This window comes from Scyliorhinus torazame, chromosome 4 (genome assembly GCF_047496885.1).
Source record: "Scyliorhinus torazame isolate Kashiwa2021f chromosome 4, sScyTor2.1, whole genome shotgun sequence".
NCBI classification, from domain to species: Eukaryota; Metazoa; Chordata; class Chondrichthyes; order Carcharhiniformes; family Scyliorhinidae; genus Scyliorhinus; species Scyliorhinus torazame.
In genome coordinates, this window is record NC_092710.1 from 76,468,079 (window position 1) to 76,494,768 (window position 26,690).

The 26,690-nt window shown below is 54.8% G+C and overlaps 1 protein-coding gene across 1 annotated transcript in view; it reads right to left on the reverse strand.

Annotated features, from left to right (window-relative positions):
- The window catches only part of LOC140410313 (beta-1,4-galactosyltransferase 3-like), a 208,077-nt gene that overhangs the window by 170,318 nt on the left and 11,069 nt on the right, over positions 1–26,690 (reverse strand). The window contains exon 2 of the mRNA XM_072498303.1: positions 4,478–4,759. Within this exon, the coding sequence (XP_072354404.1) occupies positions 4,478–4,718 (241 nt within the window). The 5' untranslated portion in view covers positions 4,719–4,759. The remainder of the gene's footprint in view (positions 1–4,477; positions 4,760–26,690) is intronic.

Genomic DNA, 26,690 nt, shown 5'->3' on the forward strand with positions numbered 1-26,690 from the left:
GTCCCCTCCCACTCTCCCGTCCCTCCCACCGTCCGCACACACTCCCCGTCCCTCCCACTGTCCCCTCACACTCCCGGTCCCTCCCACTGTCCCCTCACACTCCCCGTCCCTCTCACTGTCCCCTCACACTCCCCGTCCCTCCCACTGTCCCCTCACTCCCCCGTCCCTCCCACTGTCCCCTCACACTCCCCGTCCATCCCACCGTCCCCGTCCCTCCCACTGTCCCCTCACACTCTCCCGTCCCTCCCACCGTCCGCACACACTCCCCGTCCCTCCCACTGTCCCCTCACACTCCCGGTCCCTCCCACTGTCCCCTCACACTCCCCGTCCCTCTTACTGTCCCCTCACACTCCCCGTCCCTCCCACTGTCCCCTCACTCCCCCGTCCCTCCCACTGTCCCCTCACACTCTCCGTCCATCCCACTGTCCCCTCACACTCCCCGTCCCTCCCACTGCCACTCACTCCCCGTCCCTCCCACTGTCCCCTCACACTCCACGTCCCTCCCACTGTCCCCTCACACTCCCGGTCCCTCCCACTGTCCCCTCACACTCCCCGTCCCTCTCACTGTCCCCTCACACTCCCCGTCCCTCCCACTGTCCCCTCACTCCCCCGTCCCTCCCACTGCCCCTCACACTCCCCGTCCCTCCCACTGCCCCTCACACTCCCCGTCCCTCCCACTGCCCCTCACACTCCCCGTCCCTCCCACTGCCCCTCACACTCCCCGTCCCTCCAACTGCCACTCACTCCCCGTCCCTCCCACTGTCCCCTCACACTCCACGTCCCTCCCACTGTCCCCTCACACTCCCCGTCCATCCCACCGCCCCCTCACACTCCCCGTCCCTCCCACAGCCCCTCATACTCCCCGTCCCTCCCACTGCCCCTCACACTCGCCGTCCATCCCATTGTCTCCCCCATACTCCCCCGTCCACCCCAACGTCCCCTCACAGTCCCCCGTCCATCCCACCGTCCCCCCACAATCCCCCGTCCCTCCCACCGTCCCCTCACACTCGCCGTCCCTCCCACTGTCCCCTCACACTCTTCCATCCCTCCGGCCGTCCCCTCACACTCCCCGTCCCTCCCACTGTCCCCTCACACTCCCCGTCCATCCCACTGTCCCCTCACACTCCCCGTCCCTCCCACTGTCCCCTCACACTCCCCCGTTCCTCCCACCGTCCCCTCACACTCCCCGGCCCTCCCACTGCCCCTCACACTCCCCACCCGTCCCCCCACACTCCCCCGTCCCTCCCACTGTCCCCTCCCACTCCCCGTCCCTCCCACTGTCCCCTCACACTCTCCCGTCCCTCCCACTGTCCCCTTACACACTCCCCGTCCATCCCACCGTCCCCTCACACTCCCCGTCCCTCCCACCGTCCCCCCACTCTCCCGTCCAACCCACCGTCCCCTCACCCCCCCGTCCCTCCCACTGTCCCCTCACCCCCCCGTCCCTCCCACCGTCCCTTCACACTCCCCCGTCCCTCCCACTGTCCCCTCACTCCCCCGTCCCTCCCACTGTCCCCTCACACTCCCCGTCCATCCCACTGTCCCCTCACACTCCCCGTCCATCCCACTGTCCCCTCACACTCCCCCGTCCCTCCCACTGTCCCCCCTCACTCCCCCGTTCCTCCCACCGTCCCCTCACACTCCCCGTCCCTCCCACTGCCCCTCACACTCTCCACCCGTCCCCCCACACTCCCCCGTCCCTCCCACTGTCCCCTCACACTCTCCCGTCCCTCCCACCGTCCCCACACACTCCCCGTCCATCCCACTGTCCCCTCACACTCCCGGTCCCTCTCACTGTCCCCTCACACTCTCCCGTCCCTCCTATCGTCCCCTCACACTCCCCGTCCCTCCCACTGTCCCCTCACACTCCCCGTCCATCCCACTGTCCCCTCACTTACCCCGTCCCTCCCACTGTCCCCTCACACTCCCCGTCCATCCCACCGTCCCTTCACACTCCCCCGTCCCTCCCACCGTCCCCTCACACACCCCGTCCCTCCCACTGTCCCCTCACTTACCCCGTCCCTCCCACTGTCCCCTCACCCCCCCGTCCCTCCCACCGTCCCTTCACACTCCCCCGTCCCTCCCACTGTCCCCTCACTCCCCCGTCCCTCCCACTGTCCCCTCACACTCCCTGTCCATCCCACCGTCCCCTCACACTCCCCGTCCATCCCACTGTCCCCTCACACTCCCCCGTCCCTCCCACTGTCCCCCCTCACTCCCCCGTTCCTCCCACCGTCCCCTCACACTCCCCGTCCCTCCCACTGCCCCTCACACTCTCCACCCGTCCCCCCACACTCCCCCGTCCCTCCCACTGTCCCCTCACACTCTCCCGTCCCTCCCACCGTCCCCACACACTCCCCGTCCATCCCACTGTCCCCTCACACTCCCGGTCCCTCTCACTGTCCCCTCACACTCTCCCGTCCCTCCTATCGTCCCCTCACACTCCCCGTCCCTCCCACTGTCCCCTCACACTCCCCGTCCCTCCCACTGTCCCCTCACTTACCCCGTCCCTCCCACTGTCCCCTCACACTCCCCGTCCCTCCCACTGTCCCCCATCACTCTCCCGTCCCTCCCACCGTCCCCTCACACTCCCCGTCCCTCCCACTGCCCCTCACACTCCCCCGTCCCTCCAGCTGTCCCCTCACACTCCCCCGTCCCTTCCACTCCCCCGTCCCTCCCACTGTCCCCTCACACTCCACGTCCATCCCCTCACACGCCCCGTCCCTCTCACCGTCCCCTCACATTCCCCGTCCGTCACACTGCCCCTTCACACTCCCCGTCTGTCCCCTCACACTCCCTGTCCATCGCACCGTCCCCTCCCACTGTCCCCTCACACGCCCCCGTCCCTCCCACCGTCCCCTCACACTCCCCGTCCATCCCAGCATCCCCTCACACTCCCCCATCCCTCCCACCGTCCCCTCACACTCCCCGTCCCTCCCACTGTCCCCTCACACTCTCCCGTCCCTCCCACCGTCCCCACACTCTCCCGTCCCTCCCACCGTCCCCTCACACTCCCCCGTCCCTCCCACTGTCCCCTCACACTCCCCGTCCCTCCCACTGTCCCCTCACACACCCTGTCCCTCCCACTGTCCCCACACTACCCATCCCTCCCACTGTCTCTTCACACTCCCCGTCCCTCCCACTGTCCCCTCACACTCCCCGTCCCTCCCACTGTCCCCTCACACTCCCCGTCCCTCCCACTGTCCCCACACTGCCCGTCCCTCCCACTGTCCCCACACTACCCATCCCTCACACTGTCTCCTCACATTCCCCGTCCGTCACACTGCCCCTTCACACTCCCCGTCTGTCCCCTCACACTCCCTGTCCATCGCACCGTCCCCTCCCACTGTCCCCTCACACGCCCCCGTCCCTTCCACTGTCCCCTCACACGCCCCCGTCCCTTCCACTGTCCCCTCACACTCCCCCGTCCCTCCCACCGTCCCCTCACACTCCCCGTCCCTCCCACCGTCCCCACACTCTCCCGTCCCTCCCACCGTCCCCTCACACTCCCCCGTCCCTCCCACTGTCCCCTCACACTCCCCGTCCCTCCCACTGTCCCCTCACACTCCCTGTCCCTCCCACTGTCCCCACACTACCCATCCCTCCCACTGTCTCCTCACACTCCCCGTCCCTCCCACTGTCCCCTCACACTCTCCCGTCCCTCCCACCGTCCCCTCCCACTCTCCCATCCCTCCCACCGTCCCCTCACACTCTCCCATCCCTCCCACTGTCCCCTCACACTCTCCCGTCCCTCCCACCGTCCCCTCCCGCTCTCCCGTCCCTCCCACTGTCCCCTCACACTCTCCCATCCCTCCCACCGTCCCCTCACACTCTCCCATCCCTCCCACTGTCCCCTCACACTCTCCCATCCCTCCCACCGTCCCCTCACACTCTCCCATCCCTCCCACCGTCCCCTCACACTCTCCCATCCCTCCCACTGTCCCCTCACACTCTCCCGTCCCTCCCACCGTCCCCTCACACTCTCCCATCCCTCCCACTGTCCCCTCACACTCTCCCGTCCCTCCCACCGTCCCCTCCCACTCTCCCGTCCCTCCCACCGTCCCCTCACACTCTCCCGTCCCTCCCACTGTCCCCTCACACTCCCCCGTCCCTCCCACTGTCCCCTCACACTCCCCGTCCCTCCCACTGTCCCCACACTGCCCGTCCCTCCCACTGTCCCCTCACACTCCCCGTCCCTCCCACTGTCCCCTCACACTCCCCGTCCCACCCACTGTCCCCACACTGCCCGTCCCTCCCACCGTCCCCTCACACTCCCCGTCCCTCACACTCCCTGTCCGTCCCCTCACACGCCCCGTCCATCCCACTGTCCCCCCACATTCCCCCGTCCATCCCAAAGCCCCCTTGTGGTCCCCATCCATCCCAACATCCCCTCACACTTCCTATGACGCCCCCATGTTCCCTGCCCCATCACATCGCAGTGCCATTCTGCTGAGCTGGGTAATGCTGACCGCCTTACCCAGATACGGTGACTTCTCCGGGCAGTCGGGCAGGCCCTGCGTGCCAGCGATGGGCCGCTGGATTAGGCTGAGATTGGTGTAGACATCGTGAGTCTTTGTGTAGTCCCAGGCAGGTTCTCCACTCCAGGAAAAGAAGTCGACCATGTTCTGAAGCCCTCCGAAGGAATAGTACACCAGAAAACACAACTGCGAAGCCACCAGAATCAAAAAAGTGCACTGCCGGTCAAGCCAGGGGCTCATCTCTCTTCGGGGGAGGCGGGGGGGAGGGACTGTTCTTCAACCTGGAGTCGGGGGGACAAGGAAGAGAGTTGTTAGCCTCAGTGTCAATTCCCAGGGGATCAGAGTGAGATTACGGTGTCGGAGGTGAGTTTATGGGGGTTGGGAGTGAGCATGAAGATGATCGGGGTGAGGTTATGGGGTCGGGGTGGGTGAGGTTATGGGGGCAGGGTGGGTCAGGTTATGGGGTTGGGTGGGTGAGGTTATGGGGTCGGGGTGAGGTTATGGGGTCTGGGTGAGGTTATGGGGTCGGGGTGGGTGAGGTTATGGGGTCTGGGTGAGGTTATGGGGTCGGGGTGGGTGAGGTTATGGGGTCGGGGTGAGGTTATGGGGTCTGGGTGAGGTTATGGGGTCTGGGTGAGGTTATGGGGTCTGGGTGAGGTTATGGGGTCTGGGTGAGGTTATGGGGTCTGGGTGAGGTTATGGGGTCTGGGTGAGGTTATGGGGTCGGGGTGGGTGAGGTTATGGGGTCTGGGTGAGGTTATGGGGTCGGGGTGGGTGAGGTTATGGGGTCTGGGTGAGGTTATGGGGTCGGGGTGGGTGAGGTTATGGGGTCGGGGTGAGGTTATGGGGTCTGGGTGAGGTTATGGGGTCTGGGTGAGGTTATGGGGTCTGGGTGAGGTTATGGGGTCTGGGTGAGGTTATGGGGTCTGGGTGAGGTTATGGGGTCTGGGTGAGGTTATGGGGTCTGGGTGAGGTTATGGGGTCGGGGTGGGTGAGGTTATGGGGTCGGGGTGAGGTTATGGGGTCTGGGTGAGGTTATGGGGTCGGGGTGGGTGAGGTTATGGGGTCGGGGTGAGGTTATGGGGTCTGGGTGAGGTTATGGGGTCGGGGTGGGTGAGGTTATGGGGTCGGGGTGGGTGAGGTTATGGGGTCGGGGTGAGGTTATGGGGTCGGGGTGGGTGAGGTTATGGGGTCGGGGTGGGTGAGGTTATGGGGTCGGGGTGAGGTTATGGGGTCTGGGTGAGGTTATGGGGTCGGGGTGGGTGAGGTTATGGGGTCGGGGTGGGTGAGGTTATGGGGTCGGGGTGAGGTTATGGGGTCTGGGTGAGGCTATGGGGTCGGGGTACAGTATTTATGTTCAGTTTCTGGTCAATGGTAACCCCCAGGATGCAGGCAGTTTGGGATTCAGTGATGGTAATGCCATTGAATGTCAAGAGAATATAGATACATAGATATATAGATATATAGAAGATAGGAGCAGGAGGGGCCTTTTGGCCCTTCAAGCCTGCTCCGCCATTCATCACGATCAGGGCTGATCATCCAACTCAATAGCCTCATTCTGCTTTCTCACCATAGCCTTTGATCCCATTCTCCCCAAGTGCTATATCCAGCCGCCTCTTGAATATATTCAAAGTTTTAGCATCAACTACTTCCTGTGGTGATGAATTCCACAGGCTCACCACTCTTTGTGTGAAGAAATGTCTCCTTATCTCGGTCTGAAATGGTTTACCCTGAATCCTCAGACTGTGACCCCTGGTTCTGGACACACCATCATTGGTAACATCTTCCCTGCATCTACCCTGTCTAGTCCTGTTAGAATTTTATAAGTCTCTATGAGATCGCCCCTCATTCTTCTGAACTCCAGCGAGAACAATCCCAACCTAGTCAATCTCTCCTCATATGACAGTCACGCCATCCCTGGAATCAGTCTGGTAAACCTTCGCTGCACTCCCTAGAGAGTCAGAACATCCTTCCTCAGAGAAGGAGACCAAAACTGCACACAATACCTCAAGAGTGGCCTCACCAAGGCCCTGTACAATTGCAGCAACACATCCCTGCTGCTATACTCAAAACCTCTCGCAATGAAGGCCAACATACCATTAGCCTTCTTTACCGCCTGCTGCACCTGCATGCTTACCTTCAGCGAATGGTGCACAAGGACACCCAGGTCCCGCTGCACACCCCCCCCTCTCCCAATTTACAGCCATTCAGGTAGTAATCTGCCTTCCTGTTTTTGCTTCCAAAATGAATAACCTCACACTTATCCAAATTATACTGCATCTGCCATTGGTTTGCCCACTCGCCCAACCTATCCAGATCTTGCTGTAGGATCCCTGCATCCTCGTCACAATTCACCCTCCCACCTAATTTGGTATCATCTGCAAACTTTGCAAACTTGTGTGGCGCGAATGTAACTTGCCATTTTTCAGCCCAAGTCTGGATATTGTCCAGGTCTTGCTGCATTTGGACAAGGATTGCTTCATTATCTGAGGAGTCACAAATGGTGCTGAACATCGTGCAATCATTCACGAACATCACCATTTTGACCTTACGTTGGAAGGAAGGACATTCATGAAGCAGTTGAAAATGGTTGGGCCGAGGAACTCCTGTAGTGATGCCCTGGAGCTGAGATGATTGACCCCCATCAATCACAATTATCTTTCTTTGTGTCAGATATGACTCCAACAGCAGAGAGATCCCATCTCCTGTTGACGTTTACACTGTTACTCGTCAAAGGTTTCTGGCAAGATATCAAAATGTAATTACCTATTTCACAAAACAATGGCTGCAGCAGACGTGATAATCAAATTCCTCTGGAATATCCAGCCACCAAGGCTTTTTTAAGAACCATTTACCAGCCATTGAGCGGAGCAGAGATGGAAATGTTATACTGAAAGGCTGAAAAGATTATCTCACACTCTGTCTCAGGGCCCTGGTTCGAATCCCGGGTCACTGTCTATGTGGAGGTTGCTCAATCTCCCCGTGTTTGCGTGGGTCTCACCCCCACAACCCAAAAGATGTGCAGAGTAGGTGGATTGGCCACGCTAAATTGCCCCTTAATTGGAAACAACGAATTGGGTACTCTAAATCTATCTATAAAAAAAGATCTCTTGGACAACGAGAGAACTGGAGTTGGGAGAGTAAACTGTTCAGCGAAAGGAAATCTTCTTTCAAAAACAAGACTTCTAATGGTTTCCTTCGGTTTACGTCACTGAGGTGTAAAAAAAAAGGTCCACATTAAAAGCGGGTGCCTCTCTGGAACTGTAGACATTTGGCTTGCAGGCATGGAGAGGTTGCAGCAGACAGTCCAGTGGCTTTGGAAAGCGAACGATTGGACCACTCCTTCAGCTTACAGTTTGTGACTCATTACCTAGCTGCTGTGCTTCACATATTAATTCAACTCAGAAAACTTGGAGAATAATTGCAGGCGTGCAGACTTTCTTTAAATTCGAATAAACAGAAGATTTTTAAAATCTCACATCTTCAGCAGTTCAACATGAATCCGCTCTGCGATATTAGCTACGTACAGTTACGTCTGTACAGATATATGAATGAGGAGCAGGAGCAGGCCACTCGGCCTCTCGATTCTGCTCCGCCATTCAATAAGATCATGGCTGATCCGATTCTAACCTCGATCCCAGATTCCCGCTGACCCCCCCCGCCCCCGATAACCCCTCACCTCCCCCCCTGTTAATCAAGAATCTATCCATCTCTGCCTTAAAGACTCTGCTTCCACTGCCTTTGAGGAAGCGGCTCATGAGCTTCCGAGAGAAAACGCCTCCTAATCTGTCTGAAATGGTCAACCCCTTATTTTTAAACAGTGACCCCAATTCCAGATTCTCCCGCAAGGGGAAACAGCCTCTCTTCATCCACCTGCACCCCCCCCCACCCCCCCCCCCCGCCCCCGCCAATTCCCCTCAGGATCTCAAAGGTTTCGATCAAGTCGCTTCTTACCCGTCTAAACTCTAGTGGATACAAACCTAATGTCTCCAACCTTTCCTCATAAGACAACCGCCCAGTCCTGGTATTAGACCAGTAAATCTTCTCTGAACTGCTTCCAATGCATTTACATTCTTTAATAAGGAGACCAATACTCCTGATGTGGTCTCACCAATGCTCTGTGCAGCTGAAGCCCGACCTCTCAATGGGTAATCAATTCCTCTCACAATAAACTAGAACATTCTATTAGCTTCCTGATTGGGCAGCACGGTAGCACAGTGGTTAGCACTGTGGCTTCACAGCTCCAGAGTCCCAGGCTCGATTCATCCCTGGGTCACTGTCTGTGGGAGTCTGCGCGTTCTCCTCGTGTGTGCGTGGGTTTCCTCCGGGTGCTACGGTTTCCTCCCACAGTCCAAAGACTGTGCAGGTTAGGTGGAGCGGACATGCTAAATTGCCCTTAGTGTCCAAAAAAGGGTTATTGGGTTACGGGGTAGGGTGGAAGTGAGGGTTTAAAGTGGGTCGGTGCAGACTTGATGGGCCGAATGTCCTCCTTCTACACTGTGTGTTCTATCTATGTCTCTGTAATTACTCACTGTACCTGTATATTCACCTTTTATGATTCATGCACTAGGACACCCAGATCCCTCTACACCTCAGAGCTCTGCAATCTCTCACCGTTTAGAAAATATGCTTCTTTTTTTATTCTTCCTGCAAAAATGGACAATTTCAGAATTACCCACATTATACCCCATTTGCCAGAAGTAGGCCACTCACTTAACCTAGTCATTAACTCTTTAAATCTTCCTTATAGTTTATTTCCCTCTCCATCTTTGTGTCATCAGCTTTGAACAACCAGACCTTCAGTCCCTTCTTCCAAGTCACTTATATAAATTGTATAAAGCGGAGGCCCCCGAACTGATCCCTGTGGCTCACCACTCATCACATCCTGCCAACCTGAAAATGACAATTTATGCCTACTCTTTTCTCTTCAATTCATGCTAATGTTACCCCCTTGCACCATGAGCTTGTTTTACACAATAACCTTTCTTGTGGCACTTTCTCAAATGTCTTCTGAAACACTAAGAACAGTACATCCACCTTTATCCCACGCTGTACATCGGACTCCTTCAAAGAACTCCAATAAACAGGTAAAACATGATTTCCCTTTCAACAAAACCACGTTGACTCTGCCGGATTGCCTTAAAATCCCTACAGTGCAGAAGGAGGCCATTCGGCCCATCAAGCCTGCACTAACCCCCTGAAAGACCACTCCACCCAAGACCACTCCCCCACTGTTATAACCTGCCTGCTTACCATTGGCTGGGGACTAATGACAATCCCACAATCCTGTGGGAGTATGAGCTTCCCCAATGAGGGGGGCGGAGAAACCATTAGTAAACTCCAAGTATAAATAAAGCTGGCCAGTTTGGAACCAGCAGGAAGGAGTGTGCAGCAAGGGAAGTTGCTGCTGCTGTTATATATATATATATATATATATATATAAATATATACACATATATATGTTATTGTAAATAAATGTTATTACTTTGTATCCTTAAAACGCGTGCTGGATTCTTCGTGGCCCTCACAAAACCCACCCTATTTCAATAACCCCTCAACGTAACCTACAAAACTTTGGACACTAAGGGGCAATCTATCATGGCCAATCCACCTAACCTGAACACTTTTGGACTGTGGGAGGAAACTGGAGCACCCGGAGGAAACCCACACAGACACGGGGAGAACGTGCGAACTCCACAAAAACCTTCAGGCTCTTTCTTTCTGAACATGAAGACAACAATTGAGCTCCTGCAGACAGCCTAGTTTAAACAAATTTACAACTAGAGCCAGGATTCCAAAGGGAAAAAATAATAATAATCTTTATTGTCACAAGTAGGCTTACATTAACACTGCAATGAAGTTACTGTGAAAAGCCCCTAGTCGCCACATTCCGGCGCCTGTTCGGGTCCAGAATGTCCAAATTACCTAACAGCACGACTTTCGGGACTTGTGGAGGAAACCGGAGCACCCGGAGGAAACCCACGCAGACACAGGGAAAACTCTGCACAGACAGTGACCCAAGCCAGGAATCGAACCTGGGACACTGGCGCTGTGAAGCAACAGTGTTAACCACTGTGCTACCGTGCTGCTCAGAGAGTGAGAGAGGGGGGGAAAGGGAGAGAGGGCGAGAGGAGGAATAAAAGAGAGGGAGACTGGAATTGCTAGGGGGCAGGTCCTCGGTGTACAGAAGATACCCCTTGTTCAAGTCAGAGTCCAGGAAACATAAGAATTCGGAGAAGTAGGCAATTCAGTCCTTCGAGGCTGCTCCGTGTTCAATCAGATCATGGCTGATCTCTTCCTACCTGTTCACCACCTCTCAACGTATATCTGTGACATCTCGTTCTAGATTGCCCCACAAGGGGGAACATTTGGTCTATATTTACTTTATCGATCCCATTTTGTACTTTATACACCTCAAAATAATCTTCTCCCATACTTCTAAACTCCAGCAAGTATGAGCCCAAACTGTTTAATCTCTCCTCAGACGTCAACCACTTACTTCATCCCCAGAATCAATCTGGTGAATCTCCTCTGAACTGCCTCCAATGTCACCACACCCGTCTTCAAATAAGGAGACCAAAACTGGACACAATTCTCCAGATGTGGTCTCTCCAACACCCTATACAATTGCAACAACACTTCTCTACTTTCATAATCCAGTCCTTTTGCAATAAACGCTCTAATTCCATTAGTCTAATTTGCCCATTTAATCCCTAAATTTGACGAGGATGACGTGGAGACCTTCTTTGTGTTTTTTGACAGAGTAGCTCAGTAAGTGGAGTGGCCAGTGGGAAGGTGCACCTTGATTTAGTGTCAAATGGAAAGGTTTCCCAAGAGCAAGACAGGCAAATCTGTAGTCATGCTGAGGTTATAATGGCGCCAGACAATCTCTACTGCTGACAGGTGAGGCAGGTTTTACAGAAGCGCACCATGTTTTTGTGGAGGTTTGGCCAGTAGAAATGCAAGTTTCTGTGGGCTAGTCAGCTCAATTGACTGGAAGGCTGGTTTGTGAAGCGGAGCGGCGCCAACAGCGGAGGTTCAATTCCCATACCGGCTGAGATTACCATTAAAGCCCTGCCTTCTCAACCTTGTCCCTTGCTTCTTCGAGGGGCTTTGTTTCTCTAAGGTTTTTACCTCAGGGTAAATCACCAGCAGTCACCTCTCTCTCTCTCTCACACACACACACACACACAAAGAGATTCCCGTATACGGGAATCACAAGCCCGCAGAAGCCAGCGTTTTTACTGGTTGCGCCTCCACAACAATGCGGTGAGAGGCTCTGCAAAACCTGCCTCACCTGTCAGGTAGCGGGGAAACCACAGCCTGCAACCAAACCTGCACTTCTGACTTCCCTACCCGCCTTTGGGGAATCCTTCAGCAAAATGCTGGTGGCTTGCGTGGGAACGTTGCCCAAAACACCAGTAAGTTCCTACTATTCTGGATAGGGCAGCATGGTAGCATAGTGGTTAGCACAATTGCTTCACAGCTCCATGGTCCCAGGTTCGATTCCTGGCTTGGGTCACTGTCTGTGTTGGGTGGGGTTACTGGGGTAGGGTGGAAGTGTGGGCTTGGGTAGGGTGCTCTTTCAAAGAGCCAGTGCAGACTCGATGGGCCGAATGGCCTCCTTCTGCACTGAAAATTCTATGATTCCCAGAGGCCATTTCCCCTGAGAGTTCTCTCTGCCAATGTAGTCGTGAAGTGATTTTAAAAAAATATATGAATTTAGGGTACCCAATTCATTTTTCCAATTAAGGGGCAATTTAGCGTGGCCAATCCGCCTACCCTGCACATCTTTGGGTTGTGGAGGGTGAGACCAACGCAGACACGGGGAGAATGTGCAAACTCCACACGGACAGTGATCCGGGGCCGGAATCGAACCCGGGTCCTCAGCGCCGTCAGGCAGAAGTGCTAACCACTGTGCCGTCTGTTCCAGAAAGTCATGGCTAACCTGGGTGCTAAGCTAGCGAAAGTCTTCAGCATCCCACCCACAGTCAGAAGGAGGCGGAAAACTGTGCCACCAAAACAAATCAGGGCGTTTACGGTCATGAGCGCCCCCCATTGACTGGGATGAAGGACTGGGTTTTCTTCTGCCCGCTGCCAGGGACTCGCCCAATGAAGCCATCAGATTAGTTTATGGAAACCAAGTGAAATGAAATGAAAATCGCTTATTGTCACAAGTAGGCTTCAAATGAAGTTACTGTGAAAAGCCCCTAGTCGCCACATTCCAGCGCCTGTTCGGGGAGGCTGTTATGGGAATCGAACCGTGCCGCTGGGCCTGCCTTGGTCTGCTTTCAAAGCCAGCTATTTAGCCCTGTGCTAAACAGCCCCTGTTCGATTCCCGTAGCGAAGCGGGACTAATCAAGGAGAAACTTTTAGAAGAGAATATGGAGGCCTCCATGTCATACAATATGTCTGTGGTCCGCGAGCGGCTCAGGGGACATGTGGTGGACGGCATGGTGGCACAGTGGTTAGCACTGTTGCTTCACAGCTCCAGAGCCCCAGATTCGATTCCCGGCTTGAGCCACTGTCTATGCGGAATCTGCACGTTCTCCCCGTGTCTGCGTGGGTTCCCTCCGGTTTCCTCCCACAAGTCCCGAATGTCGCGCTGATTGGTGAATTGGATATTCTGAATTCTCCCTCTGTGTACCCGAACAGGTGCCGGAGTGTGGCGACTAGGGGCTTTTCACAGTAACCTCACTGCAGTGTTAAATGTAAGCCTACTTGTGACAATAAAGATTATTATGTGGCCAGGGAGCCCTGCAAAATCTCCCAAGCAGCTATGAAAAAACAGGCAGGCAAACTTAGGGTTAGGGCCAAGGCCTGAACTCTTCAACCACGAGACTATGTGTTCGTGCTCAATCCAATACAGGGCGAAATTCCTTGAAAGCTCCATTCAGGGAGCTTCAGGGAGCCTGTTCAGGGTAGAGTGATGGTATGGGCATATTTACATATTTATAGAATTTGCAGTGCAGAAGGAGGCCATTCGGCCCATCGAGTCTGCATCGGCCCTTACAAAGAGCACCCTACTGCAGCCCACGTATCTACCCTATCCCCATAACCCAGTAACCCCCACTTAACATTTTTTAGACACTAAGGGCAATTTATCATGGCCAATCCGCCTAACCTGCACATCTTTGGACTGTGGGAGGAAACCGGAGCACCCGGAGGAAACCCACGCAGACACGGGTAGAACGTGCAGACTCCGCACAGACAGTGACCCAGCCGGGATTCGAACCTGGGATCCTGGAGTTGTGAAGCAACTGTGCTAACCACTAAGCTACTGTGCTGCCCATTTGTGTGTGAATGTGTCCAAGCTGTGTTGCTAAGGGTAAGGTGTGTGTGCGTGTCCAGGGTTAAACAGAGAGATTGCTGGAGTCAGATTGCCAGTGGAAAGTACAGGGATGAAAGAATAAAGCTGTTATCTTCTGGCATTTTTGGTAACAAAGCCCTTATGGTGCATCTTAACTTTATAAATAAACAGAGTAATTTGTCATTTGCATTTGGGGGACAAGTGTCGACATCGATGTGCTGCTGTTGCATTTCAAACGCGTCTAAAATGTTTATCAAAGAACATTTTCACTTTACAGGATTGTAAACAGGGGCAGGCGCTTTGAAATGTTATTGACCCAAATATAGAGGTTAAGTTGGAACCTGAAAGCTTTGAATAATTGGGAACCACAGTCTTCAAAGGGATGTGTGGAGAGCCGAGAAGGGGTGAAAAAGGATTTCAACTCTAGTTAGCTGCCTTGCAGGGTGGGGTCTGTGTGTGTGTTCCTGATCCAGTTCCTGTGTTTTCAAGTGGGTTTGGGGAGCTGTGAGAGTCTTTTAATTGACGAAAAGCAACTCGGGTTTTATGGGGCCTGGACAATATTTATTCTGAGAAACTGTCTTATTTAGATCTGTGGATTCATAGCACAGAAGGAGGCCAATCAGCCCATCTTGTCCGTGCCAGCCCGAGGACTCCCAGTTTCCCTTTCTAATCCAGTCTTCCTGCACCCGGTCCCTAGCCCTGTATCGTACAGCACTGAAGGGGCCAATCCAGGTACTTTTTAAAAGAGTTTAGGGCCTCTGCCTCCACCACCAACTCGGGCAGTGAATTCCCGACTCCCACTGCCCTCTGTGTAATAAAGTTCTTCCTCACGTCCCCTCGACACCTTCTGCCTCTTATCTTGAATCTCTGCCCCCGGTTCTAGAATTCTCCACCAAGGGAAACAATTTCATCCTGTCCACTCCATCTCTTCCCCTCATGATTTTGTACATCTCAATTAAGTCACCCCTCGGCTTTCTTTGTTCCACGGAAAAGAACCCCAATGTGTCCAATCTGAAATGAATGAAATGTAATGAAAATTGCTTATTGTCACGAGTAGGCTTCAATGAAGTTACTGTGAAAAGCCCCTAGTCGCCACATTCCGGCGCCTGTTCGGGGAGGCTGGTACGGGAATTGAACTGTGCTGCTGGCCTGCCTTGGTCTGCTTTCAAAGCCAGCGATTTAGCCCTGTGCTAAACATCTCTCCTCATAGATGCGTTCGTGGCTCGTACTTCTCGGTTTGGGTTATATTTCCTGGATCGTATGGCTTAAGAATCAGGGCTGTTGCCAAAAAGATTGTTTTATTGTGCACCTTTAATTCAGCTTTCCCTCCTTGTTTCTACAATACAAAAAGAAAAGATTTAGTGTCAGATGGGGACGGTTTTCGCCCTGAGATCTGTCTGGTTCCAGCATTATCAGCCGCGGTCGTAACAGGAGCAATGAGAGTTGGGGAGTTGAACTATTTGATCGACAGCCCTGACCGTAGCAGAAACAAAAATGCAGCTGTGTCACGTCAACACCTTAACGCTGTGCCACAGCTGCGAAGGGGACAAGCTGGTAACGAACGGTCTGTCAGACAGCAAAAGAGATGCGATGATATCCCAGGGAGGCCCAAACCGAACCCCCTGCCCGGTTAGCAAAGACAGAAAGCTTTAAGTTCATAAGATACAGGAGCAGAATCAGGCCATTCGGCCCATCAAGTCTGCTCCACCATTCGATCATGGCTGATATTTTCTCATCCCCATTCTCCTGTCTTCTCCCCATAACCCCTGACCCACTTATGAATCAAGAAATCCCCTTATTAATCAGGAACACCAGAGTGGTGTTTGAGGTGCTGTTACCTACAGGGCTACAGGCCAAGAGCTGGATGGTGGAATTAGACAGAATAATTCTTTCTTAAAACAGAAGAACTAGGAGCAGGAGTGGAGAATCTAACCTCTCGAGCCGGCTCCACCGTTCAGTACGATCATGGCTGATCTCATCCTGACCTCAACACCACCATCCTGCCCGTCCTCCATAACCCTTCAACTCCACCGTCCTGCCCGTCCTCCATAACCCTTCAACTCCACCGTCCTGCCCGTCCTCCATAACCCTTCAACCCCACTGTCCTGCCCGTCCTCCATAACCCTTCAACTCCACAGTCCTGCCCGTCCTCCATAACCCTTCAACTCCACCGTCCTGCCCGTCCTCCATAACCCTTCAACTCCACCGTCCTGCCCGTCCTCCATAACCCTTCAACTCCACCGTCCTGCCCGTCCTCCATAACCCTTCAACTCCACCGTCCTGCCCGTCCTCCATAACCCTTCAACTCCACCGTCCTCCGTAACCCTTCAACTCCACCGTCCTGCCCGTCCTCCATAACCCTTCAACTCCACCGTCCTGCCCGTCCTCCATAACCCTTCATCTCCACCGTCCTGCCCGTCCCCCATAGCCCTTCAACTCCACCGTCCTGCCCGTCCTCCATAACCCTTCAACTCCACCGTCCTGCCCGTCCTCCATAACCCTTTAACTCCACCGTCCTGCCCGTCCTCCATAACCCTTCAACTCCACCGTCCTGCCCGTCCTCCATAACCCTTCAACTCCACCGTCCTGCCCGTCCTCCATAACCCTTCAACTCCGCCGTCCTGCCCGTCCTCCATAACCCTTCAACTCCGCCGTCCAGCCCGTCCTCCATAACCCTTCAACTCCACCGTCCTGGCCGTCCTCCATAACCCTTCAACTCCACCGTCCTGCCCGTCCTCCATAACCCTTCAACTCCACCTTCCTGCCCGTCCTCCATAACCCTTGAACTCCCCCGTCCTCCATAACCCTTCACCTCCACCGTCCTGCCCGTCCTCCATAACCCTTTACCTCCACAGTCCTGCCCGTCCTCCATAACCCTTCAACTCCACCGTCCTGCCTGTCCTCCATACCCTTCAACTCCCCCGTCCTGCCCGTCCTCCATAACCCTTCAACTCCACCGTCCTGCCCGTCCTCCATAACCCTTCAACGTACCGTCCTGCCCGTCCTCCATAACCCTTCAACTCCCCCGTCCTGCCCGTCCTCCATAACCCTTCAACTCCACCGTCCTGCCCGTCCTCCATAACCCTTCAACGTACCGTCCTGCCCGTCTTCCATAACCCTTGAACTCCCCCGTCCTGCCCGTCCTCCATAACACTTCAAATCCACCGTCCTGCCTGTCCTCCATAACCCTTCAACTCCACCGTCCTGCCCGTCCTCCATAACCCTTCAACGTACCGTCCTGCCCGTCTTCCATAACCCTTGAACTCCCCCGTCCTGCCCGTCCTCCATAACACTTCAAATCCACCGTCCTGCCTGTCCTCCATAACCCTTCAACTCCCCCGTCCTGCCCGTCCTCCATAACACTTCAAATCCACCGTCCTGCCTGTCCTCCATAACCCTTCAACTCCCCCGTCCTGCCCGTCCTCCATAACCCTTCAACTCCACCGTCCTGCCCGTCCTCCATAACCCTTCAACTTCACCGTCCTCCCCGTCCTCCATAACCCTTCAACTCCACCGTCCTGCCCGTCCTCCATAACCCTTCAACTCCCCCGTCCTCCATAACCCTTCAACTCCACCGTCCTGCCCGTCCTCCATAACCCTTCAACTCCACCTTCCTGCCCGTCCTCCATAACCCTTCAACTCCACCGTCTTGCCCGTCCTCCATAACCCTTCAACTCCACCTTCCTGCCCGTCCTCCATAACCCTTCAACTCCCCCGTTCTGCCCGTCCTCCATAATCCATCAACTCCACCGTCCTGCCCGTCCTCCATAACCCTTCAACTCCACCGTCCTGCCCGTCCTCCGTAACCCTTCACCTCCCCCGTCCTGCCCGTCCTCCATAACCCTTCACCTCCACCGTCCTGCCCGTCCTCCATAACCCTTCAACTCCACCGTCCTGCCCGTCCTCCATAACCCTTCAACTCCACCGTCCTGCCCGTCCTCCATAACCCTTCAACTCCACCGTCCTGCCCGTCCTCCATAACCCTTCAACTCCACCGTCCAGCCCGTCCTCCATAACCCTTCAACTCCACCGTCCTGGCCGTCCTCCATAACCCTTCACCTCCACCGTCCTGCCCGTCCTCCATAACCCTTCAACTCCACCGTCCTGCCTGTCCTCCATACCCTTCAACTCCCCCGTCCTGCCCGTCCTCCATAACCCTTCAACTCCACCGTCCTGCCCGTCCCCCATAACCCTTCAACTCCACCGTCCTGCCTGTCCTCCATACCCTTCAACTCCCCCGTCCTGCCCGTCCTCCATAACCCTTCAACCCCACCGTCCTGCCCGTCCTCCATAACCCTTCAACGTACCGTCCTGCCCGTCCTCCATAACCCTTCAACTCCACCGGTCTGCCCGTCTTCCATAACCCTTGAACTCCCCCGTCCTGCATAACCCTTCAACTCCACCTTCCTGCCCGTCCTCCATAACCCTTCAACGTACCGTCCTGCCCGTCCTCCATAACCCTTCAACTCCACCGTTCTGCCCGTCTTCCATAACCCTTCAACTCCCCCGTCCTGCCAGTCCTCCATAACCCTTCAACTCCACCGTCCTGCCCGTCCTCCATAACCCTTCAACTCCACTGGCCTGCCCGTCCTCCGTAACCCTTCAACTCCACCGTCCTGCCCATCCTCCATAACCCTTCAACTCCACCGTCCTGCCCGTCCTCCATAACCCTTCAACTCCACCGTCCTGCCCGTCCTCCATAATCCATCAACTCCACCGTCCTGCCCGTCCTCCATATCCCTTCAACTCCACCGTCCTGCCCGTCCTCCATAACCCTTCAACTCCACCGTCCTGCCCGTCCTCCATAACCCTTCTACCCCACCGTCCTGCCCGTCCTTCATAACCCTTCAACTCCACCGTCCTGCCTGTCCTCCATAACCCTTCAACCCCACCGTCCTGCCCGTCATCCATAACCCTTCAACTCCACCGTCCTGCCCGTCCTCCATAACCCTTCACCTCCACCGTCCTGCCCGTCCTCCATAACCCTTCAACTCCACCGTCCTGCCCGTCCCCCATAACCCTTCAACTCCACCGTCCTGCCCGTCCTCCATAACCCTTCAACTCCACCGTCCTGCCCGTCCTCCATAACCCTTCAACTCCACCGTCCTGCCCGTCCTCCATAACCCTTCAACTCCACCGTCCTGCCCGTCCTCCATAACCCTTCAACTCCACCGTCCTCCATCACCCTTCAACTCCACCGTCCTGCCCGTCCTCCATAACCCTTCAACTCCACCGTCCTGCCCGTCCTCCAGAACCCTTCAACTCCACCGTCCTGCCCGTCCTCCATAACCCTTCAACTCCACCGTCCTGCCCGTCCTCCATAACCCTTCAACTCCACCGTCCTGCCCGTCCTCCATAACCCTTCAACTCCACCGTCCTGGCCGTCCTCCATAACCCTTCAACTCCACCGTCCTGCCCGTCCTCCATAACCCTTCAACTCCACCGTCCTGCCCGTCCTCCATAACCCTTCAACTCATTACCAATTAAAGCTCCTCAAATTTATTCACTGTCCCAGCATCCATATTAGACATCATATTCACCTATTTAAAGTAAGAAGTCTTACAATATCAGGTTAAAACAGGTTTGTTTCAAATCCCTAGCTTTCGGAAACTGCTCCTTCCTCAGGTGAATGACGAGGTAGATTCCAGAAACATATATATAGACAAAGTCAAAGATGCAAGACAATGCTTTGAATGCGAGCATTTGCAGGTAATTAAGTCTTTACAGATCCAGAGAGAGAGGTAACCCCAGGTTAAAGAGGTACGAATTGTCACAAGCCAGGACAGTTGGTAGGATTTCGCAAGCCCAGGCCAGATGGTGGGGGATGAATGTAATGCAACATGAATCCAAGGTCCCTGTTGAGGCCATACTCATGTGTGTGGAACTTGGCGATAAGTTTGTGCTCGGCGATTCTGCGTTGTCGCACGTCCTGAAGGCCGCCTTGGAGAACGCTTACCCGGACCGGATCAGAGGCTGAATGCCCTTGATTGCTGGAGTATTCCCCGACTGGATGGGAACATTCCTGCCTGGTGATTGTCGCGTGATGTCCGTTCATCCGTTGTTGCAGCATCTGCATGGTCTCGCCAATGTACCACGCTTCGGGGCATCCTTTCCTGTAGCGTATGAGGTAGACAACTTTGGCCGAGTCACACGAGTATGCGCGTACTGTTGCTCTTATTAGCCTTAGTTTATTACCTCTAATTCTGTCACCTTTGCTCACGAGTCGCCAGGTATCTTTCTGATACCGCCACGTGGTTCAAGCCCAAGTAATGATTAATAATGCAGCACACCGCTTAGTAAAAGTTAAGTCAACGATCATTTATTATATACAGCAATAAATACTTATACAATAATCCTACTTCTAGACTATTACCTACCACTAAAGGCCAATACTTAACTTTGGTGATGGCCCACCAGGTCAGGGAAACAAATGGTCGATCGAATTGGGTCTAGCCTGCGGGATTCAAAAAGGCTGGTACGGGTCGATAGTCTGGAGCACCTATCTGGTAGCGATCGCTGGAGTAACAGTTACTTGTTCCTTCGTCGAAGGGTCTCGAAGGTTGCAAGCAGGAGAAGAAGGTTGATCTGAACTTGGCCCCTATTTTTATAGTTCCCAGGAGCTTCCCGCCTCTCGGGGCGGACCTTGACCCTGGTTCCAAGTGATTGGACTTGGTCCCAATCAGTTGGTTCGATATTCTCCAATGCTGGAGCGATTCCTTGATCGGGAGGGGGTGGTCGTCCACCTTCCTTTGTGTCAGCCACTACTGGCGCCGAAAAGTCTGGATCGGCTTTATGTTGCTAATGTGTAGCAATTGTTCCCGGGGATGGCTGCTTAGTATGCAGATGGCTGGGTTGTTGTGCTGTTAATGGTTGCAGGTATCGGTCTGGGCCGACTTCCCCAGAGCCGAATACACCGTTTTGCCTGCAGCTGTCCGTTTGAGTCCTGTTGGCTGATTTTCCCTTCAGCCTCTTTCGTTCGGCATTTTAGATCGGGGTTTGGCCATTTTACTCGGGATTCAGACATTTTAGATGGCTACAGTACCTGGTGGGTAGCGTTCTCACGTGTAATGGTGGTATCCATGTCGATGATCTGGCATGTCTTGCAGAGATTGCCATGGCAGGGTTGTGTGGTGTCGTGGTCGCTGTTCTGAAGGCTGGGTAGTTTGCTGCAAACAATGGTTTGTTTGAGGTTGCGCGGTTGTTTGAAGGCAAGTAGTGGGGATGTGGGGACGACCGTGGCAAGATGTTCATCTTCATTGATGACGTGTTGAAGGCTGCGCAGAAGATGTTGTAATTTCTCTGCTCCGGGGAACTACTGGACGACGAAGGGTATTCTGTCGGTTGTGTCCCGTGTTTGTCTTCTGAGGAGGTCGGTGCGGTTTTTTGCTGTGGCGCGTTGGGACTGTCGATCCAATGTGCATTGGCCGGGGCATCAACCGTACCACTTGGAAAATGACCCACATTGCAGGGACAAATAATGCGATTGCAGCTGCTCTCTGCAGTGTTCAAAACCCACATACACCCACAAACCTCAAGCTAACAGAACTGATGGACTAAAAGATACGATGACGGTATGTGGATGAGCTTTGTTTATCTTTTTCCTTATCATTACTATCTGTGCTCCTTCCCATGGTTGGAATGAAATGAGAGTGAATCTCATTTTATTTTGTGTGGGGCGGAAGTGAGGCTGTGTTCACTGTGTTTAAAGAAAAAGGTGCAATGTCTGATGCCTTATTTACTGGCTGGATCTTGAATAAACTGTAATCGCATTAAGGCAATGGAAAGGCTGCCAGACAGTCGAATATACAACTTGCATTTCACCCTAGTGGGATGAAAAGAAATAGACTTTCAACTCTGTGATGAACGGTTACTGTGTTACTGTACCCTCGTCATCATGTAAGGTGATGTCCCCTTTAAGACCGGGCTGGGAACCCTGGGGGACTCCGCCTCCGGCTCCGCCCATCTGGGAGCCGTATATAAGGGGCCGCCTTGTGGGCAGTGCAGCAGTTAGCACACATCTTGGCACTAGTCTAGTTCTTAGTTTATTAAAGCCTTCTTTACTGTTTACACTCTAAGCGTCGTTATTGAGGGTACCACACACTCTCTCCACCCCGGGATGCGCGGGGGGTTGAAAGACCCTGGGCTGGATTCGCCGATTTTGCACTGCCGCCCGGTGGGAACGATGCCGTTTTACGACAGAAAAATCGGTGCAAAACGGCCACCGATCGTCCGTTTGGTTGGGAGCCAGCAGGCAGGCAGCAGAGAGCACCCGGCTCTCGCTACCGATACAGCCGGAGAATTGCCGGGTCCATGGCCAGGCATGCGCACGGCGGCGGCCTGCAGCGGCCGCACCGTGCAACATGGCACCGGCCTGCCAAATAGTGTCCCCCCTTTGGCCAGGCTCATGACCCCCAGATCACCCACCAACAGTGCCCCCAGCCCCTGCAAAAGTCCCCCCCACCCCGCCCGCAGCCGCCACGCCGAGTTCCCGACAAAACAAATAGTGTGAGAGACCCACGCCGTCGGGAACTCAGCATTGGGGGGGGGGGGTCTCGGATAACGTGCAGCGCACTCCTGGGGGTGGTGGAGCATCGCAAAAGCAGTGCCGCCCCCGATTCCGTTGCAAACGGGGATTCTCCGGCCAATCGCGATTTCAGCGTCGGAGAATCCCACCCCTAATCTCCTGCCAACATTTGCACCGTTACTCTTCAAAGGTTTCTGACAAGTCAGCAAAATGTAAATACCAGTTCGACAAAATAATGGCAGCAGCTGGTGCAATAATTAAAAATTCCTCTGGAATATCCAGCCAGCGAGTCTCTTAAGGAAACATTTTCTAAGCCAGAGAGAGGAGCAGCGATGGAAATATTATACTAAAGGACTGAAATGGCTGCCTTTCTCTCTCGAACGTATTGTGTCCGTATTTGCAAAGTAACTACCCTGAGAAAAAAAGAGATCTCCTCACTTGATTGTATCACACTCGATAGCACTGTCGACAGCATGTGTAATCACTTTGCTAATGATCGAGAGTCGATTGCTGGGGCGGTAATTGGCCAGGCTGGATTTGTCCTGCTGTTTGTGGACAGGACACACCTGGACAATTCTCCACGTTGCCGGGTAGGTGCCAGTGTTGTAGCTGTACTGGAACAGCTTGGCTAGGGGTGTGGCAAGTTCTGGAGCACAAGTCTTCAGTGCTATTTCCGGAATATTGTCAGGGTCCATAGCCTTTGCCGCATCCAATCCCTTCAGCCGTTTCTTGATATCACGTGGAGCGAATCGGATTGGTTGAAGACTGATATCTGTGATTGGGGACCTCCGGAGGAGACCGAGGCGGATCATCCACTCGGCACTCCTGGCTGAAGATTGTTGCGGATGCCTCACCCTTCTCTTTTATGCAGATGTGCTGAGCTCCTCCACCATTGAGGATGTGGGTATTTGTGGAGCCTCCTCCGCCAGTGAGTTGTTTAATTGGCCACCACCATTCACAGCTGGATGTGGCAGTACTGCAGAGATTAGGTCTGATCTGTTGGTTGGGAGATTGCTTAGCTCTGTCTATTACTTGCTGCTTATGCTGTTTGTAGTGTTGTAACTTCACCAGGTTGACAACTCATTTTCCGCCATGCCTGGTGTTGCTCCTGGCATGCTCTCTTGCGCTCTTCATTGAACCAGGGTTGCTGCCCTGTCTTGGTGGTATTGGTAGAGTGGGGGATATGCCTGGCCACGAGATTACAGATTGTGGCTAGTACAGTTCTGTTGATGGCCCACAGCGCCTCATGGATGCCCAGTCTTGAATTGCTAGATCTGTTCAAAGCCATTTAGCACGGTGGTAGTGCCACACAACACGATGGAGGGTATCCTCAATGTGAAGACGGGACTTTGTCTCCACAAGGACACTTCTACCAATACTGTTATGGACAGATGCATTTGCAGCAGGCAGATTGGTGAGGATGAGTTCAATAGGCTTTTCCCTCTTGTTGGTTCCTTCTGTAGCCATCTCAGATGGCCACCTGCAAAGGACCAAGGGAATTATGGCCAACCCTCAGACAGACTCAGAGCCTGTGTGTGTATTTGCAACCCGGATAGCTAGACGTGATCGAAACCCCCACTCGTTTGCATTCTAATGGCCCATTTCCCCAGAACAAAAGAGCTGTACTCAGGTAACCGATACAGATACAGACTAATCGGCGCCACTCTCTTTGCTAAGAAAGCCCAGACAGCCAAGGTCAATGACCGCTAAGGACACGCCCAGCCATCAAGGCACCCGCCCCTTTATTGGCCAAAATTGAAGGCAGTGATCGAAGCCTGTCGAATTATTGGGTCCAAATTAAGGACCGCCCCAAAGAGCGCAAAATCACAAAGGGATAAGAAGAGACACAGCCATGTGCTCGGTCTCTCTTGGATCCGGCCTACGCCAACCCAAGTGCAGCATAACGACCAGACAGACAAGTTCAAGACCAACGAACGCTACCAGCCAGCTGAGCCCAGCAGAAACATAGCCACTTCTTCCACCCAGCCACGCAAGATCAGGACAAAGGCCTTGTCCATCTGCTTAGAGCCGGTTGCCCTGAAGTTAAGTATAGGTTATTATAGTTTAACTTGTCGTGTTTTGTGTTGCATGTCAAAGTAATCCTTGTGTGTAAATAAACCATCTTTGAACTTGAACTGACTAACTGGTTGTGTGGTCCTTTGATCGATATCCGGTAAAGCCTCGTGGTGGTATCATTTGATACCTGGCGACTCTAAAGAGCATCAGTATTAAAAAGAGCAACACTTCACCACCTGCCACAGTCCCAGTCAGCTCGGTCCGTGGTGGTGTTACCGAGCCAATCTTGGTGATGGACATTGAAGTCACCCACCCAGAGCATATTCTATGCTCTTGCCATCCTCAGTGCTTCCTCCAAGTGGTGTTCAACATGGAGGAGTACGGATTCATCAGCTGAGAAGGGATGGTACGTGGTAATCAGCAGGAGGTTTCATTGTCTATGTTTGACCTGATGCTGTGAGACTTCATGGACCCTTAGGACAACTCTCTCCTGACTGTATACCACTATGCTACCACCTCTGCAGGGTCTGTCCAGCCAGTGGAACAGGACATACCCAGGTATGGTGGTGATGATGGTGAGATGTCAGGGCCAGTTGCCGGGATCAGAGGTGAGCGACTGTGTTTAGGGGACATGGGGGTGATGGGCCAAGGACGTGGGTGAGGCTACAGGGTCAGGCTAGGGATTGAGGGGTTGATGGTCGGGGGGGGGCAGAGTTGACAGGGGTCGGGGGAAAGAGCTGTCAGGGGGCAGAGTTGACAGGGGTCGGGGGCAAGAGTTGACAGGGGTCGGGGGCAAGAGTTGACAGGGGTCGGGGCAAGAGTTGACAGGGGTCGGGGCAAGAGTTGACAGGGGTCGGGGCAAGAGTTGACAGGGGTCGGGGGCAAGAGTTGACAGGGGTCGGGGGCAAGAGTTGACAGGGGTCGGGGGCAAGAGTTGACAGGGGTCGGGGGCAAGAGTTGACAGGGGTCGGGGGCAAGAGTTGACAGGGGTCGGGGGCAAGAGTTGACAGGGGTCGGGGGCAAGAGTTGACAGGGGTCGGGGGCAAGAGTTGACAGGGGTCGGGGGCAAGAGTTGACAGGGGTCGGGGGCAAGAGTTGACAGGGGTCGGGGGCAAGAGTTGACAGGGGTCAAGGGGCGTTGACAGGGGTCAAGGGGCGTTGACAGGGGTCAAGGGGCGTTGACAGGGGTCAAGGGGCGTTGACAGGGGTCAAGGGGCGTTGACAGGGGTCAAGGGGCGTTGACAGGGGTCAAGGGGCGTTGACAGGGGTCAAGGGGCGTTGACAGGGGTCAAGGGGCGTTGACAGGGGTCAAGGGGCGTTGACAGGGGTCAAGGGGCGTTGACAGGGGTCAAGGGGCGTTGACAGGGGTCAAGGGGCGTTGACAGGGGTCAAGGGGCGTTGACAGGGGTCAAGGGGCGTTGACAGGGGTCAAGGGGCGTTGACAGGGGTCAAGGGGCGTTGACAGGGGTCAAGGGGCGTTGACAGGGGTCAAGGGGCGTTGACAGGGGTCAAGGGGCGTTGACAGGGGTCAAGGGGCGTTGACAGGGGTCAAGGGGCGTTGACAGGGGTCAAGGGGCGTTGACAGGGGTCAAGGGGCGTTGACAGGGGTCAAGGGGCGTTGACAGGGGTCAAGGGGCGTTGACAGGGGTCAAGGGGCGTTGACAGGGGTCAAGGGGCGTTGACAGGGGTCAAGGGGCGTTGACAGGGGTCAAGGGGCGTTGACAGGGGTCAAGGGGCGTTGACAGGGGTCAAGGGGCGTTGACAGGGGTCAAGGGGCGTTGACAGGGGTCAAGGGGCGTTGACAGGGGTCAAGGGGCGTTGACAGGGGTCAAGGGGCGTTGACAGGGGTCAAGGGGCGTTGACAGGGGTCAAGGGGCGTTGACAGGGGTCAAGGGGCGTTGACAGGGGTCAAGGGGCGTTGACAGGGGTCAAGGGGCGTTGACAGGGGTCAAGGGGCGTTGACAGGGGTCAAGGGGCGTTGACAGGGGTCAAGGGGCGTTGACAGGGGTCAAGGGGCGTTGACAGGGGTCAAGGGGCGTTGACAGGGGTCAAGGGGCGTTGACAGGGGTCAAGGGGCGTTGACAGGGGTCAAGGGGCGTTGACAGGGGTCAAGGGGCGTTGACAGGGGTCAAGGGGCGTTGACAGGGGTCAAGGGGCGTTGACAGGGGTCAAGGGGCGTTGACAGGGGTCAAGGGGCGTTGACAGGGGTCAAGGGGCGTTGACAGGGGTCAAGGGGCGTTGACAGGGGTCAAGGGGCGTTGACAGGGGTCAAGGGGCGTTGACAGGGGTCAAGGGGCGTTGACAGGGGTCAAGGGGCGTTGACAGGGGTCAAGGGGCGTTGACAGGGGTCAAGGGGCGTTGA